At 41.0% G+C, this 18,846-nt stretch overlaps 1 protein-coding gene across 1 annotated transcript; it reads right to left on the bottom strand.

The window, feature by feature from the left end:
* Positions 1-6,005: 6,005 nt before the first annotated feature.
* CD28 (CD28 molecule) lies at positions 6,006-18,641 on the bottom strand (the record flags this gene model as incomplete). Its single annotated transcript, XM_083353525.1, has 4 exons — positions 6,006-6,146; positions 7,445-7,557; positions 8,002-8,358; positions 18,560-18,641. 4 exons carry the CDS (start codon positions 18,639-18,641, stop codon positions 6,006-6,008), a joined length of 693 nt encoding a protein of 230 aa, XP_083209651.1.
* Between the last annotated feature and the right edge of the window lie 205 nt (positions 18,642-18,846).

The following is an 18,846-nucleotide window of genomic DNA, read 5'->3' as shown; positions in this document are numbered from 1 at the left end:
TATCTGTTTCCAAAATCTGGAGGGAAACCAAGAAACTTGTTCCCATGGTTCCCATTTATTATACAAATAAACCAGTTTGAGGTATCCCAAATAAATTTGATTTTCATATGCATGCAAATATGTATTTTTAGAAAAATAACCACAACATGTGTACATCAAGGTAAGTTGTTATTCAAGTGTGTTAGCAATGCTCAAAGGTTCAGGGTTTAATGGAAAGAAAACTTGCTAAATTTGCAGAAGAATAATATCTAAGTGGAGTGTACAACGGAAGAAAATATACATGGACAAATATTTATGTATATTTCTTTTATTATTTGCACATAATGCAGTTGAATAAATTGGTAATTTATAACTGTCAATTCCTATGGAATTGTCCACAGGAAACTGTAATATGTGTTTAAAGTTGTTTTTTTTTATTGCATGCTTTTAACTGTTTATTATAAAGTTGTAATTTTTATTATTTTGTACCATTCCAGGCTTTTTTAAAGAGAAGAAAAATAAATGAATAATAAATTAAGTAGTAGTAATCTATAGTATCTGCTTTACGATAACAAACAATCAGGTAAGTAGGCCATCTGTCCAATTTTGTATTAGGATATGTTTGTATATCTACGTATGTATTAAAAAGATGGAAGATGTTAGTTTTCAGAAATGGAGATTGCAAAGACAACAATTTTTTTAAAAAAAATCTACACTAATATTTCGTATTCAGTTTTCTGTTTAGTATATTTTAGTACAATGGTTGTTAATATATTTTAATGTAACGGTTGTTAATACCTTCTAGCTTAAAATGTGTACTGAATATAACTATCTCAGGGTTTTCCGCTGTTTCCTAAGATGGCAATTAAGTTTAGACTGAAAAATCTACCTAGAATTAATTTTCCTTATTTAATCTCAGCAGTTACTGTAATTTCTGTTCCTACAAACCAGTTAAACTAAAGGTATGCATATGTGAGCCTCTGAGTTTGTGTTGGCTCCTGGTGCCTGCCTGGGCAAGTCCTTGCTGTTTTTTTCACTATGTTTTTCGGATTTGCCATTGCCTTCTTCCTTGGCTGAGAGAGAATGACTGATCCAAGCTCACCCAGATGGTTTTTTGTTTAAGGTGAGAATAGAACTCATAGTCTTCCAATTTCTAGGCTGATGCCTTCACTTCTACACCAAATTGGCTGTCTGGTAAGTAAAACAACAACATTCTGTAACAGTCTGTCCAGTTTGCTTTCTGTCCAATGAATGTCATAGTTACATTATTCATACAGCAACGATCACTCACCTGTGTACACAAAGGAAAGGGGAAAATCCACTAAGGTACCAACATAAGATATGTAATGATAGCAACATTTTGAAGTGTATAAAGTAAAGGGCTTGTTTTAACCTTCAACAAATAATTGCTTTTTATCAAAGAGAAAAGAAAAACATTTATTTTATTTTGTTTTTAGTGAAGAAACACTACACTGTTACACTGCAGTAAAACTTCCCTTCAGGGCTAGCTCAGCTCATGGTAAATAAAGTTTTCTTGGCAATAATACGGAAGAAATATGTTATTGTCTTGTTCCAGGACACTTTTTGACTTTCCAGACCAGTTTTAAAGATCATCCAAGTCTGAACAGAGGCTGCCACTTAGCTGAGCAAATGTAATAACCTTTCTCTACTTTACTGATATTACCAAAAGCACATAACAGAACTGCAGGCAGCTCAGAAGAAGAATTGCTGCCCATCATATCTACATTCATACCATTAATGTCTAATGTGAACAGGTTTGACCAGTACTTGTAGTTCCAAAGTCCTATTTAATCAGAGGCAGCATGGATTAGAAACAGAAATGTGTCAACATGGGAACACTACCTCCTCACGCCCTTTTTTTACCTTTCAAACTCAGTTGCCTCTGCCAAATCAGAGATGTTTGATAAAGAGCATGACTGAGTAAGTGCTTAAAGTCAAAAAAGAATTTGGCTCTGGATGAAGAATTTCATCTCTGAATGAAACCACACGGTTCCTCCGTGTGGCTCCTATGAAGCATCTTGAGAAAACCTGGAATGAAAGCAGTGCTGAAAGAGCTCTGATATCTTGCTCCTTATAGCAGGGCTTTTCAACCAGTGGTACAGGTACCGCCTGTGGTACATTGGCACCTGGCAGGCGTTATGCGACCATCCTAGAAAACTGGTAGCGGGGGAGGGGAATGAGCTGAACCGGTGGTAGCTCCGCACAAGCCTGAGCGAGAGACGGCTGGAGCTGCAGGGCTGTCAGGGCTCAGTGGAAGTGCCAGGATCAGCACCAGGCTCCAGCTGGAGCTCAGCTCTGATCCTGGCGCTTCTGCTGAGCCCAGAAGAAGTGCCAATCAGCTGGAATGTTGCAGCATCCCCAGGGTCTTGTGATTTACATTCAGATGCTTGGCAACTGATTCGTATTTATGATGGTCACAGTGTCCCAGGGTCATGTGAAGTGATCAAAACCTGCTGCAACCACCCAACAGAGGGGGTGGGAATAAAAACCAAACACCCACCCCACCCCCGCTACCAATCCTCAACAGAAATGCTCACAACAATGAAAACCTCGGACAGGAGGAAGAGTGCCGCCGGGCAGGCAGGCAGCTGTCTTGTTCGGCTGTGGCTTGGGTGCAATTTTTTCAGTGCCATCGTAACTTCAAACAGTCACTAAGCAAACTGTTGTAAGTCAAGGACTACCTGTACTTCATCACTTTTTTCCTTGTTTTTTTTTTTTGACACCTTGCTAGGCGACTGGTGGTACTCGGATGTTGCCATATCCTAAAAGTGGTAAAATAGGTGAAAAAGTTGAAAAACCCTGCCTTACAGAGTAAAAGAGGGGATCATAATGAATGTGCCATTTATTTTATTAAAAATATTTACAACCTACCTGTCCTCCAGAGCTGTAGATCATTCACATTAGTGCCAACCCAGAAATATAATGCAAAAAAGCAGCAAAGAAACACCACTATGCCAATAGAACATTTAAAATATTACTGTAAATCAATAGCCCCATAAATATGGCCACAAGATTACTCATTGAAAGCATTTTTTAAAAAAGCAGCATCTTGATCCACTTCTAGAGGGCTTGTAATGAGGAACGGGGATAGACTGTTTTTAGATGAGAGTTCCAAAATCAAGGTGCAGCCACCGAAAGGCCTTGTCTCAAGAAATTATTTCAAGAGCTTTCAAGACATCAAAGAGGCAACCAAGAGTGATCTCAAGAGACAGCAGGTTCATTGGGGAAACAGCTGTTCTGAGAAAGAACTTTTACATTATGAACACACAGACAGATACACATGAGAAGCATATGAGAATGTAAATGAAGCAAGTATTTGAGACAATATGTTGTCCAAATGAGAAGTATGAAAAAAGATCATGTAAAGTGAAAAACTGGGAAATGCATACGGTATCTAAAAATGAAAGACAGAGGGAACACAATTGCCATTAAAAGCTGCTGCTTTCCCCCAAATTGTACTGAAAAAATGTTGCATTCTCTCACTTTTCTTTTGCAGAAGAAATTGCCTTGTAGTGCGCATAGTAAAATGTGCAGTCAAGTCAGGTGGCAGGGAGGTGGCAGCGGCCATGGTCTTCACATTTTCATATCCTCTGCCACTGCTGCCACCGTACCAGGCGCCGAGCCTGGCAAGGATCAGCCTCTAGAATGGCAGCATCAGCACAGCCCTGAGCCCGGTGTGGACTTTCTTTGATCTTAGCATTCACATTGTTACATAATATAGAGGAGAAGCAGAATTTGTTAGCTCAAAAATAGCTCCTGTCTTAACAGAAAGCAGGACAAGGACCTATAGTGGGATTGAGATAAGGACCTGAAGAAGTGAAAAGGAAGTTTTAAGTTTGCATGGCTTAAGAAACCTATTTGTTCCAGAACCTTCCCCTAAATTCCCAAAGATGGAAATAAGGGAAGGTGGTCAGAATGTGAAAAAAAAATGCTTAAGTATTTGTCAAAAGCCTACTGAAGAATGCTCTCCCAAAATGTGGTGGGGAAGATGGTTAATTTACTCCTATGGTATTTTAGAACTGCTAAAATATGGTACTCCAGCCTACATTGTTAAAAAACTATGGTTCATTAGAGATTGTTCAGTTTAAACATCTGCAATCAATTCAGGCCATTCCCAGATGAATGCCTAATGCCACTTTGGAGTTAGAAATATTATTAGTAACAATGGAGGCCAGAGTAAGTTTATGCTATTTTAATCTTTGGCTAAGCCTCTTTCTTTTTCTGTACTTGGGCTAATTCCACTAGTTCTGGAAGATTGCTTGAAAGATAGCTTGGAAAGAGCCCTACTGGGGGGAAAAACATGATTGTGTTTTTCATCAGACGTTGTGACCATTTTAGATCTTCCAAGGAAGTGATTAAAGAACAACTTCGAGATTTTCATCTATAAACAGGCACATATGTCACCACCCCCAAATATTCCCCCTACTGTACTGATAATTAAAAGCAATTTCTTATCAGTTTATCATATATCATCATTCCACAATAATAATAAAAGTTTGTTCTAGGCAAATTTAATGCTATTCCAAAAGCAACTTTGACAAAAGCACTTTTGAAAATCCCGTACAAGTGGAATTTTTGACATTATGCTGGGAGAGACTGAGTCAGCAAAGCACTGTTCCTTTCATAGAAAAAAAATACCATCTATTTATATCAGGTCCATTATGAATGTGCTAAGCTGGGATGGAGAATGCATTATACACCTCTTGAGTGATCTTTTGACTGATGTTGCTTAAAGAATGGCCAAACTTTGTTCATCAGCCAATTCTCTAAGATAACAATTAGTCAACTCCTCAGAGGTTTATTTCTGATCTACTAAGTAATTTGTATAACTTAGTATGTAATAAAAATTGTTATAATTTATACAGAAGAATTAAAATAAGCTTAGTATGACAGTGAGGTGTTAGGATTTAAGTCATGTTATGTATTTTATTGTTGGCTTATAACAGAAAGGGGGACTTAGACACCCATATGTCTATAATACATTAAATGTTTAACAGTGTGGCATTTCTGCTTGAATGACCAAAATATGGTTGCTGATGATGACCCCATCTGCTCAGAGGGATGCAAAAAGTGTGGCTTTTAGACACATGTTTTGCACACCTTTCCTATAACAACAACTCTGTAAGATAGATTGGGCTGAGACTGACACAAAGTTATCCAGGCGTTGAGGACGGGTTTGAACCTATGTGCCCATTTAATTAACATAGGAAATAGAATCCAACAAAGCAACAACACTTTTAATCTTGGCTAGAATCATAGAACCATGTGCAAACCAGTATTTTAGTATTGAACTGATTAAGAAAGAAAAATACTCCCTTCTTACAGTGGAAACTAGAATTATTTGGATAAGTGATATATTACTTGGGCTTTCCCTTCATTACTTTGTCCAATTCTTCATCAGTATATTGTTTATGCATCAGTGGAAAACTGTATATCACTGGAAATATTGGCAGTATTTTCCACTATTCCTTCAAGTCTTCCAGACATGATTTTCAGGTTAATTGCTTTAACAGAAAGAGTTATCTGTTCATTGGGGCTGTTCTGCAGAGTATTGCAAACCTTTCCAGCTAATCCATTTGTTTTACTACAGAAAAATGTTCTTTATTGCCCCAGTCCCACCAAGCTGGATGCTTCTTATTTCTTAAGCTTATGTTTAAACCCCAAAATTTCTCTTTGATATGAAACATGACAGATTTTTACCTCCACTCTTTGCCAGAGTTTGGATATAATCCTTGTAAACCTTCTGTTAAGGCCAAAGTAGAAAGATCACAAATGCAGTTGGAACCGTCATTTGCTTAAAACGGGGGGGGGGGGGTGATCTCACATTCCTCTGTTTCCAGTCTACTGTTGCTAATAACCTCTTGCCTATCCAACTTGAAACATAACTTACAGAGAGCTTTTGTCATTCATAGATCTATGAACATCAAGATATAATTCTTTGAAAACAGTCTCATTTTGCGATGGCTAGGCTGTTCGTATTTCCATCGTAGAGAAGGCATTATTCATCAGGGTTCCCAATAACGGTATGCAGTGTAATTCCGTGTTGGAATGCCATGCTGAGGGGGCCTTTTCCGGGGTCCGTTTGATTGCCAGGGCGTCATGTTGAAATAGTCATTCTGAAGGACCCTATTCTTCTTGCTTTTCAGCTGCATGGAAAAAAAACCAGTAAGAACAAAATGGGGGGGGGGGAATTGCCGTTCAAAGAATGAAAAGTTCAGTGAACGTCAGTAAGGACCAGAGGAATCAATCCCACTTGATGCATCTTCCCACAGATATGATAAGTGAGGTTTCTCCTTCATGTCATATCAAATAAATGTGCATCTCTTCTTCATGGTGTGAAGTCTTTTATGAAGGAGAACCTTGTGTTGCTCCTTCTGGGAGCAAGGTTGAATAAAAAGCAACGTTTATGTTACTGGTTATCGGGCAGACAAATAATTAGCTCGTAGTTTTTCCAGTCTGGCTTCTTTACAATTTATACAACAGAAGTCAGCAGAGACTGCATGTGTCTTTAAAGATGGGCACACATGAATTTTAGAAAAGTATGCTTTAACGTATCAATAATATAATTTTGGTTCCAGCAGAGGGTACAGCCCCCAATGTACCCTCTGTATCTTGTTAACAGATTAAGTGACACTTCCCTGAACTCCCCAAAAGATGAAAACACTGTAATTTTTCATGGGGCTGAGGGGGTGTCCCAGTAAAAAAAAAAACCTACTTTTTTTTTAAGGAAGAGCATGAGACTACAGGAGAGCAAGTTCTGACATAGGAAAAGGAAGGTGTTGGATATGTTCGTCACTTGGAGTTATTTGTAAAAATAATAAAGGCAGAATGGTTATACACACACACAAACACACACACTTGCTTCATTATTCATATGCCTTAGATTCCAGAATCATGCAACTGTCACCAGTTATGTATCCCCCTTGCCAGGTAAGTATCTCTTTCTTGTTCCTGGTCCCAGCTTATTTTTGGAGATGGCTCCCAATGCATTGCTCAAAAGTCAAGCTGCACTCAATCAGTCTCCCAGGAATCTGCAGTCTGCTTTACCAAGGACACTTCATGGGCATCCTTGTTCAATTCCAACAATGTGATGCCCACAAATGCAGATATACAGTACTTGGTACACAGTGGTGATGGTCCCAGCTTCTGTTAGAGCCAGTTTCCAAACAAGGGAAGAGAAATATGACCATATAAAAGGCAGAGAATGTTCTTTATTATTATCTTGTTTATCTATCTATATGTTGAGGGGACTTGATGTAATAGTAATACTTCAAGTGTTCAACCCCATCATGATAGTCTCCATAAATGTAGTTCCAGAGAAATCCAAAATGTTGGCAGGTGCATTGCTCCATATATAGCATGTGGAAAAGTTCTTTCTGGTTATATTTTTATCACTGACTACATCTGATTAGTACTAAGGGAAAATAAAAGAATGATTTCTTACCCAACAGTAGTAAATGGCTAATGTGATTATCACACTGTAGAAAACCAAAAATCCAAGTGGAATAGCCATTGACATGTTCACGTAATCAAGCTTTTTTTGCTGCTGAGGAGGTTCTGAGGATTGACAGGAACACAAAGGAGCTGAGACACCTCAGAACAAAGTATACTTTCATATTCATTGAAGTATGCTATCTCCCATGAATGCTAGACAATAAATTAACTGGATGCACAACTAACTGAAGCTCAAACTCCCTGGTTTATTATTAAACTGATTTCAAACAGTTTGCTCAAAAGTGTCACTTAGATTTTGAAGGAAACCAGTTGTTAAACTTCTGTGTGGGACCTGCTTCTTGCCACCATTGCTAGCAAATAATGTTGTAGTGGGGTGGTTGTGGCAGAAAATGGTTCATTGAAGGGGCATGGATCGAAATCATGGGATCTTTGGCTCTGAAACCAAAGAAGCCAGCTTAAGAACACAATTTAAACATGGGCAGCCCTATAGTCAATAAAGATTCTCTGACCTCCCTGGCCCATTAGAAATGAATGTCAAGATTTTACCTTGCACGTAAATTAAATTGCTCCTGCTTTTGGTTTCATATGGCGGTGGGTCAATCACCTCAATCTTGCACATGTAACTGTCTGTGTGGCTGACCTGCAAGTTCCTCAGGTGAAACATAGCATGTTTTTCTTCTTTTGTAATATTTATGTCCAAGCTTAATTCAGAACTATTTTCCTTGACTGAAATTGTGGAATTGTACCAATTTGCTTCAAAAAGTCGCTCTTTTCCTACTCCTTTCAGCATGTAGACATTTAACTTTGTAATGGTTTCTCTGTGAGCTGGAAAGTCACAGGCCAACTGGGCATTTTGGTGCACTGTTTTGTATAGGAATGTCTGTTGCTTTGAAATGCTTTCAGCTGTTGGAGGAGAGAAACGTTTTAATAAGTATGCTGGTACAGGGAGCAGATGAACACCTTAACAATTTGGGGAAATGGGCTCCTTTTCACTGTAATGTCACCCAGAGTCACCTTATAGGGGAGATGGACAGCATAAAAAATTAATAAAAAGAAATAAAGAAACAAAAATAAATCTATAAAAATAAATACACTGCTATATTTCACAAAACAAGTTGCTCTTAAACATGATAGAAATTCAGCCTTAGTTAATACTATCAGCTTTTGTTTTTCAAATGAGAGCCACCCCAAATGCAAAATAGAAGCAGAGCCAGGGCCAGTGGAAACGTTTGTCTGAAATTCTACTTGGTTGCATTTCAGGTGTGTTTTACATCTATTATGAAAATGTACAATCCATGACAGACAATGGACAACGGCCATATATGTTATCAGAGTAGCTCTGAAGCACAAGTTCACATGAATAAGTCCATCAACAAGCTGCCCTCATCCCTGCTCTCATCCCAGGAGACAGAACTGTGTAAGGAGCTAGATTTCTCCCAACTGTTTCATACCTGTACAGGGCAGAGGGGATAAGAGGAAGACCCTCTACCAAGGCAATCATCAGACAAGTCCAATAAAATAATTGAATAATTATCTCAGAAAGGACACCCTCTAATTCACATGAAAGTGAGGAAGGAGAGAAGGACATTCAGGCATGCAAGATTATGGCACTACAACTACTATAAAAGTAGTACTAGATCTCCATAGCATTGGTTTCTGAGTCTGGTCTACTCGATAGGGCTGACAATACCTCTCCAAGGGGAAGACAGAGAGTTTGCTTTTCCTGACATCTGGATGCACTTGCCAGGCTAGGTAATGAAGTATCTGCAAAAAGACAGCCCAGTTCACAAAACACCAAGAACACAACTGTTCAATCCTGAGGTTTGTATGTTTTTACTCTTGAAATACTTGCCAGTTTCTGAAATTTCAGTATTGCCAAGGTTTTCAATACTGCTTGTGCTTCTAAAATCCAGCATGTACCCAATGCAAAGTTGCACAAATTGGGGAAAAAAACTCTTCTTCATACATATAAGGATCAGCTTTCTATTCACCCTCAGTAAACATCTACAGCATCTCAAAAGCCTTGTCACCAAAATTGGTGGAGAAAAGTGCTGCAGTTGTGATGTTCAAAATCTTTGTATTGGAAAAACCCTTAATGTTCATCAAAGTATCTCTTGGAAAACCCAATAAGGGCATTAATGCTTTAGTAGCTTGCTTTTATTCTCTCCCTCGCCTCTCAACTACCATAGTATTCAGAGATGAACTGCCCAGAAGTAGGGTTTTAATTTTTAGTTTAATTTAGTTTAATTTGCCACCAGTAATAATAAACAAAACTCAGCTAAGTTAAATCCCATTGTTAAATTGTCCTACAGAAGAATGGCTAGATGAAGCAGACCCTGCAAACAGTTCCACACAGTCTGGGATCATAGTTTCGTATATTTAGCTAAATTGGTTGGGCCCCATCATTGTCTTCAAAGAACTGAGGGGGGGGAAAATTCCTCCCCATCTACAGAACCAAAAGGGGACAGGGAAGCTGTATGACTAGGAACTGAAACAATATAAGTCACAGTTTTGGGCAGTGGCATTTTTTCTAAAAGCAAAAGGCAAGTTATAACTTTGTCTAGTTTTTGTAGTTGTCATATTTTATTTCAATTAGGAGTGGCCTTAAAAAGTGGAGTTGCCTGAGCTGTATGAGAAGGCCTGTTCATATACAATGTGCAGGTGCTGGGGTATATACCATTGTCATAGCAAAAGAAGCACTAGAATGGGGTGAGAGGCAACATCATCCCAAGGAGCTTGAATGCTTGTTTGTCCTCTGTCTTGGCATAGAAAGTGAGGAACAGGGAAGCCAGCCCTTAGAGAAGAAAATATTAGGGTTACACACACAATCAAGACTTCAAGGTAGCAGCTGCAGCCGTAGGAATTAAAAAATCAGAAACCAAGAACCTTAGTTCTTGATAACTTGAAATTCTTTTAGGTAAAATTTGTAGTAAAATGCAGATAAATAGGCATTGGAGGCAGAACACCATTTATTTATTTGGTTAGTTGGTTGGTTAGTTGGTTGGTTGGTTAGCTAGTTAGCTAGTTAGCTAGTTAGCTAGTTAGCTAGTTAGCTAGTTAGCTAGTTAGCTAGTTAGCTAGTTAGCTAGTTAGCTAGTTAGCTAGTTAGCTAGTTAGTTAGTTAGTTAGCTAGTTAGCTAATGTCATCATGTTTATATAGATATCCAACACAGAAAATGTGGCTGAATGGCATGTAATAAAAATCACTGCTGCTAAGTCCAAATAAGAGATCCTTGCAACAGGGAAGAGTTATTTCTTTTCTGCAGTTTCTCCCTGCAGTTCAGTGGCATATTCCTGCACTGAGGGAATTGGGCGACAACTTTGTGGTGGGAAAGCTCTAGCAATTGCACAAAAGACTAGGGGGTCATCTATCTATCATCTATCTATCTATCTATCTATCTATCTATCTATCTATCTATCTATCTATCTATCTATCTATCTGATTAGGTGGCTGCCCAATTCATACACAATAATTATATGACCAGAAAGCAAGATAAACATTGCTGTACTATGAATTTCAGGATTATTGTCCCTCAACGACACAATAGTAGTCAATTATATTTGAGCCTGTCAGCAATCATTTGCGACATGCAAAATCATGGTATTTTTGTGGGCCAGCCAATTATTTATTTATTTATTTATTTATTTGCATTTATATACTGCCCCTCTCCCAAGGGACTCGGGGCAGTGTACAGGGCAATTAAACACTATAAACAACACATAATATACAAAAATTAAAATGAAATTAAACCAATAGCCCTAAATAATAAAACACATTCTAAAATTAAATTTTTTAAAATTTAAGATCTAAAATCCCAGTCCCTCAGTCCAGGCCGGCAAGTTCAAATAGCCAAGTCTTCAGGTCGCGGCGGAAGTAGCGAAGGTCGGGAGCCATCCAGAGATCAACAGGGAGCTGATTCCAGAGGGCAGGCACGCCCACAGAGAATGCTCTCCCCCTGGGGGCCACCAGTCGACATTCCCTGACCGACGGCACCCTGAGGAGGGAGCGCACAGGACGATGGGAAGTTAATGCCGGCAAAAGGTACTCCCGTAAATAATCCAGGCCCATGCCATTTAGGGCTTTATAGGTCATCACCAGCACCTTGAATCTCACCCAGAAGACAACTGGAAGCCAATGCAGCTCGCGGAGCAGAGGTGTTACATGGGAGTATCGGGAAACCCCCATCACAACTCACACAGCCACATTCTGCATCAGCTGGAGCCTCCGAGTGGTATTCAAGGGCAGCCCCATGTAGAGAGCGTTGCAGTAGTCTATCCGAGAGGTCACAAGCAATGAGTGACTGTGTGTAGGGCATCTCGGTCCACGTAGGGCCGCAACTGGCACACCAGGCGAACCTGGGCAAAAGCCCCCCTGGTCACAGCTCCTATATGATCTTCAAAACTGAGCTGTGAGTCAAGGAGGACACCCAAGTTGCGAGCCCTATCTATGGGGGGTAACACCTCACCCCCTATAGATAAAGATGGAATAGAATGGACAACCCGAGATGCCGGTAGACACAGCCACTCGGTCTTGTCGGGATTTAGACGAAGCTTGTTCCTCCCCATCCAGACCCTCACCGCCTCCAGGCAATGGGACATCATGGAGAGGGCATCACTGGGTTGATCTGGGGTGGAAATAAAAAGCTGGGTATCATCAGAGTACTGATGATACCCTACCCCAAAACCACAAATGATCTCGCCCAGCGGCTTCATATAGATGTTGAACAGGAGGGGCGAGAGGACCGACCCCTGAGGGACTCCACAAACAAGAGGCCTCAAGGCTGACCTCTGTCCCCCTGCCAACACCAACTATGAACGACCCAGGAGGTAGGAGGAGAACCACTGTAAAACAGTGCCACCCATTCCCAACCCCCTGAGATGCCGCAGTAAGATACCATGGTCGATGGTATCAAAAGCCGCTGAGAGGTCTAATAGGACTAGGACGGAGGAACAACCCCTGTCCCGAGCCCACCAGAGATCATTCACCAGTGCGACCAATGCCGTCTCCATGCTGTACCCAGGCCTAAAGCCCGATTGGTAGGGGTCCAGATAATCCGCTTCCTCCAGGAACAGAGGAAGCTGATGAGCCACCACACTCTCAACAACCTTCGCTAAAAAGCGAAGGTTGGAGACCGGACGATAGTTGTTCAAAATGGCCGGGTCTAGGGCAGGCTTCTTGAGGAGGGGCCTCACCACCGCCTCCTTCAAGGTGGCGGGGAAACTACCCTCTCTCAAAGAAGCAGTTATTACTGCCTGGAGCCAGCCTCGTGTCCCCTCCCAAGCTGCATAAACCAGCCAGGAGGGGCACGGGTCCAATAAACAAGTGGTGGAACTCAGCTTCCCCATGATCCTGTCCACTTCTTCCAGAGTCACAGGATCGAATTCTTCCCAAGTAATGTTCCCAAGACCACTCAATTCCCCATCGTCAGACTCTGCCCAGTCGGAGTCCAAGCCGGCCCGAATCTGAGCGATTTTATCCGCCAGATATTGACTAAATTCCTCCGCATGACCCTGCAGTGGCTCGTCCCTCACCTCCTGATTCAGGAGGGAGCGAGTCACCCCAAACAGGGCGGCCGGGCGATTATCTGAAATAATCTGGATGCGATGAGGGCAGCAAAGTAATTAGACTTCGCTGCCTCCATCGCTGCGAGATAAGACCTCGTGAAGGTTCTTAATTGCAATCAATCAGACTCAGACCGGCTGGACCTCCAACAGCTCTCTAGGCTCCGTCTCCGACGCTTCATCTCCCGGAGCTCCATGGAGAACCATGGTGCCCGCCGGGATCTGCACCAGGTCAGGGGCCGCATGGGAACAACGTGGTCGAGTGCCTCCGTGGCCACCCTTTCCCAGGCTTCCACTAAGGCATCAACCGAGTTGTGAGCAAAGATGGCAGACACAGATCCAAGCGCCTCCTGGAACCGTTGAGGGTCCATTAGGCACCTGGGATGGAACCACCTGGTCGGTCCCATAACCCCGCGACAGGGGGGGTGAAGCGGAAGGCCAGCCGCAGTAGGTGATGATCGGTCTATGACAGGGGTGTAATAGCTGGAGCTCCCCCTCCCAGATCATCAAGCCACTGTCCAGATAGAAAAATAAGGTCAAGTGTGTGACCCCCCTCATGAGTCGGGCCCTGAATTAACTGGGTCAGGTCCATGGCCGTCATGGAGGTCATAAACTCCCAAGCCAACCCCGACGAACCTCCCAGGGATGGCAGGTTAAAGTTCCCCAGAACCATAAGTCTGGGGAACTCAACTGCCAACCCAGAGAGGGTGTCGAGGAGCTTGGGCTACACAGGTAGGCGAAAGATACGCCAGCAACAAGCCCAACTGAGCCAGATGATGAGATAGTGACATTACAAGCAAGTAATAAAATTATTATAAAGTTATTCATTCTGATTGTTCATACCTGTTTATAACTTCATAACTGTTTTCAAGAATGTAAACCCATTTTAATCCATTCAGTATTAAATCCTTATGGACACGGTGGCTCAGTGGGTTAGGATGCTGAGCTTGTCGATCAGAAGATCGGCAGTGTGGCAGGTCGAATCCCGAGTGCTGCGTAGCAAAGTGAGCACCTGTTACTCGTCCCAGCTTCTGCCAACCTAGCAGTTCGAAAGCACGTAAAAATGCAAGTAGAAAAATAGGGACCACTACGGTGGGAAGGTAACAACATTCTGTGCGCCTTTGGCGTCTAGTCATGCCGGCCACATGACCACGGAGACGTCCTCAGACAAGCACTGGCTCTTCGGCTTTGAAACGGAGATGAGCACCGGCCCCTAGAGTCGGAAACGACTAGCACGCATGTGCGGGGGAACCTTTACCTTTACCTTTTTATTAAATCCTTAAATATTATAAGATCTGAAAGTTTCATTTAATGATGCACATAATACAAACTCAATTTTTGTGCACTATTGCACATTAAAATAAGCTCATTTCGTGAATAAGCATTAATTAAACATTGCTTCATTAATTTCTTGTGTAAGCAAATCTGCAGCAATCATCTTATTCATATATGAAATTATGTTCAAAACAAAATCAGGCTCATAAATCTGTTCGTTTTTATTTGTTTTAGGTGCAGTTCATTCTTTTTTAAAAGTGCCATTTTGATCTTTCTTTAATTACATTATCAAAGTTCATTCATTCTTTGTGAAAATATAATTTTTTTCAATATTAGCTCTGCAACTTCAGCTAACTGAGCAGTCACTGGCATCTAGCTTTTTATTCATCATCTATTAAAGATTTTATTTCATAATTTAAGCACTTCAGAGGGAAATAATGCAACTCATGCTATTATCTAAACCAGGCATATCCATCCCATATCCCACTGGCCATATGCAGCTCTGGACAGCTAGTAATGTGGCCCCACAAGTTATAATAAAAATATTTTTAAAAAGAAGTGTGTTATTTATATACATTAACTACTGTATATTATATATTTTATATGTGGCCAAAGTCAGTTCCTTTTGACTCCATGAGGCCCAGGCAAACCAAAAGGTTGGAGATGCACACTCCAAACTAACAAGTAAGCAGAGCCTTCTTGCTTAAATTTCCCTAACCTCTGCAAGAACTTCTACAGCACAAGATAAATCTGGATAAAGAGGAATGGGGCAGTGATTCTGGTCTTGTTCCCTATCAATTTTCTCCATGAGTCCCATCTCTCAGACATCTGTATATTGAACAAGAATGTTGTTTACTTAATGCAAGAAGTTGTCTCTTTGCAGGCATCACCACTGCAACACTTTATATCTAGGGGTTAGGGGCTGTTGTGGGCCCAGAGTCAAGGATGGGATTCACTAATACTGGCAGATAATCTATGAACTGGGAATAGATTAAGCATTTTTTCGTACTGTATGCCTTTCACCAAGTTCTTCTGTAATTGAATAGAGCCTGACTTCTGTTGAATGGAGGCATAGAATTTTAGACTGGTTTCCATTTCTTATCATTCCTTGCTCTATTTGACACAGCTTAATTGCAGTGCTTTCTGAACATGACTTGCTGGCTATTCACCTTAGCCTCTAGTTCAGACATGTCAAACACAAGGCCCGGGGGCCGGATCCGGCCCGCGAAGTGGTTTCATGTGGCCCGCGAAGCCATCCTGGAAACAGTGAGGGAATGGCCCCCACTGCCTTGGCCCTGGCCCAGAGACCCTCCTTCTGCCAGAGACCCTCAGATCTGTCCCACTCCTGCCCAGGCCCCCCTAGGCACCCTTGATGCGAACAATGTAGAGCTGGCCATGCCCACCCAGTAGGCCATACGCACTCTAGCCACGCCCACCCAGTAGGCCACGCCCACCCAGGCCTCACCCACCCGGCCCCCTGAGGGCAACCGCAATGCTGATGCGGCCCTCAATGAAATTGAGTTTGACACCCCTGCTCTAGTTCATAGTTTGAGATCTGGACCAGAGGAAAACCTAATTGTCTAAAGTCACGTCTCTCACTTGAAGTGCATTTTTTTCTTCGCTTCCCAAATATCTTACTAAAGAAGAAAAAAAAACAATTCCTCTTCCTCCCTCTCTTTTTTGTGCTTAGTTATGTTTCCATTGATAATATTTCCACAAATAGTGTGGGAAGAAGGCTTTGTTTCTCTTTTCCCATTTTTTTTACCATATTCTACTTTCCACAATAGAGTAGTGATAAGAGGTAAGTGGAAGGGAAGCAGCCTAGAGGTAGATGAAGAAGTTATGTTAGTATAGGTTAAAATAAAATTATTGAAGACAGACAACTTATGTTGGTGCATTATACGTGGAATAGGGTATAGTAGAAATGCATTTAATTTGGCTTTTTAAAACTATTATTTATTTCAAGTACATTTTTGCACGTTAAAACTTTATTACAAATGACTAAAACCATACAATGTACATTATGTTAAAAATTAACATTAAAAGCCATTAGCAAAAAAGCCATTAACCCAACCATTAACAACCTAGCAAAATATATGTGGTCTATCGATTTCTTGAATAGGCTCAAACACAACTCCAAGGGAAATGTGTTTCATCATCAGAAGCAACAGAGGAGAAGGCTCTCTCCTGCAGGAGAGAAAAGAGGACCTCTGATACAGTGGGCCATCCTTGGTTGGCTTCACCTCTGGGTAAGTTCTTAATGGGAGCACCAGCCATTAGACCTTTAAGGAAATGGCGATAAAGAAAAACCCTCAAGCCTAGCTTGGCTTTTGGTGACTATGTGACACACCACTGTGGGGTTTGGAGCCACAATGCCATACTTTTTTTTGTACCTAGTGTACAGTAGACAACCAGCACTTATCTTTCAATAGGAGCATGGAATCTCAGAACCTGTTACTGGTTAGCAGCCAAATGCCCTAATTTCACCATTTCAGAAGCCTATACAACCCAGAGCACATGATCCTTCCAAATGTTCAGTACATGTCCCCAAATACTGTGGTGCCATTTACCAATCATAATCATGTATATTAGAGAAAAACATACTGTATCTATTAAGAGAGCCAATGTGATATAACGGCTAAGCCATCAGGCTAGAACCCATGCCTAGGTAAAAAAAAAAAAATCTTGCAGTAATACGAAATGTAATAAACTGAGCTTAAGCATTTATGGGAAACTGAGAGAAAAGGAACAGATAACAAATTTCCCCATCCCAGCTAAAGCCTAAACTGTTCCTAACTGCTATCCAGACAATTTTTATTTATTTATTTATTTTAATTCCATTTATATCCCGCCCTTCTCTGAAGACTCAGGGCGGCTTACAAGCTTAGCAGTAGCCTTCATTCTATGTATATGCCTGCTTATTAGGGCTTTCACACCCCCAAGCAGCATTATTACAAAGTCAGCTTAATTGCCCCCAACAATCTGGGTCCTCATTTTACCTACCTCGGAAGGATGGAAGGCTGAGTCAACCTTGAGCCTGGTGCGACTCGAACCTCCACTAATTGCAGGCAGCTGCAATTTGTCTGACTCTGAACCTGTGCTGTTTCTGAACTGCCACATATTTAAGTAAGTGAAAATGGCAGAGAAGGAGTTTCAGAAGTTGATGTCTCCAACTTTACTGTAATGACAATCATTGATTGTCCAGTAAAAAAAAATCCCAAAGAGTCATTCTTAGTTTAAAAGCAAGCAAATAACGGAGAGTCAATCTATCAAGCAGGTCCTATGGACAAGAGGGGAGCTGTAGCAGATTGCTCATAGGGAGCTGATGTCCTAAGGAAGGTCATGGCTTGTGAGTGCTGATAAGGTCCCAATGGAACTACTGATTATTAATTATTGATTATTATTACAACTGACTACTGAATAGAGATGTGGAAGGTAATTTTAGAAACCAAGTCGTTTCCCTACTTGAAATTGTTCCTCTAAGTTGCCATTTGCCCAGTTAAGGGAAAGATTACAGTACCATAGAAAGCTTGCTTGTTTTCTCCAGCAAGGCAGCTTGTTTTCTGACAGCTTGGTGGAGGGCAATTCCTAGATTTAATAGATGGTGTAGTGGAGGTAACTAACTGCCCTTTCCCTGAACTACACTGAGCAGCTGGTGCTAGGGACATACCAGAGAGGACATTCATTTCTCTTGCAGAATGTTGTTTGCATCCAATCAGTTGTTGAAAGTAGGCCAGCCAAGTAGATAAACCTTGATTTGACCCATAAAGAAAAATACTTACATTCTTCATGAGATTTTCCTTCTACCTAACTTTCTTCTTTGTAAAGGAGATATCCAAAGATTAGTGAAAGGTCAATTCAGTTTTGCAATCAGAGAAATTAAAAGCATGGCTATCTGCTAATATTTACTGAGATGGACTATGTTCCAGTGGATCTGGTTGGGTCAGCATCATCCGTAAAAACAGTCACTCTTACTTCTTATAGCTTTCTCAAGTCTGGTAGTTTTCCAGAGTACTTATTACACGACAGCCATGTTGGTGCATCCAACAGACTAGAGAAGGCTGATTTACCATTATGAATATTATTTTGTTATAAGCCAGCTGGTTAATGTCAATGTTTTCTTTCAGATCATTGTTAAATTTTATACTCAAATAGCACTGCACTGGCTCCAAGCTTCATTTAACAATTGCTTTTTCACTCAAGAATCTAAAAGGTGGAGCAAGGGAGTGAGAGAAAAACAGGCAGAAAGAGAGAGAGAGATTATTACCTGCTGAAGTGGTGTCCTGAATAATATGAAACACAGTAAGAACAATCCAGGCGATTATGCTGGTAAAAGGTATAATGGACATCTTGACCTCATATAGAACAGAAGAGAAAGTTGCAGCGGTATCAGTTTAACTCCACACTTCAGGTCATGCAGGTATCTCACTGATTTTATTCTCATCTTTTCCTCTCAGAAGCATGTCAAAGGCAGAAATATCAAACCACTCTGCTGCAAACAGGAAATGGCTTGTTGATGACTTTGTCACTTTATCTGGGTTTATTCAAGCTTTT

This window comes from Vipera ursinii, assembly GCF_947247035.1.
Source record: "Vipera ursinii genome assembly, chromosome: 1".
Lineage (NCBI taxonomy): Eukaryota > Metazoa > Chordata > Lepidosauria > Squamata > Viperidae > Vipera > Vipera ursinii.
Note: the sequence above shows the minus strand (reverse complement) of the source record. Positions and strands in the feature narration are given on the sequence as shown.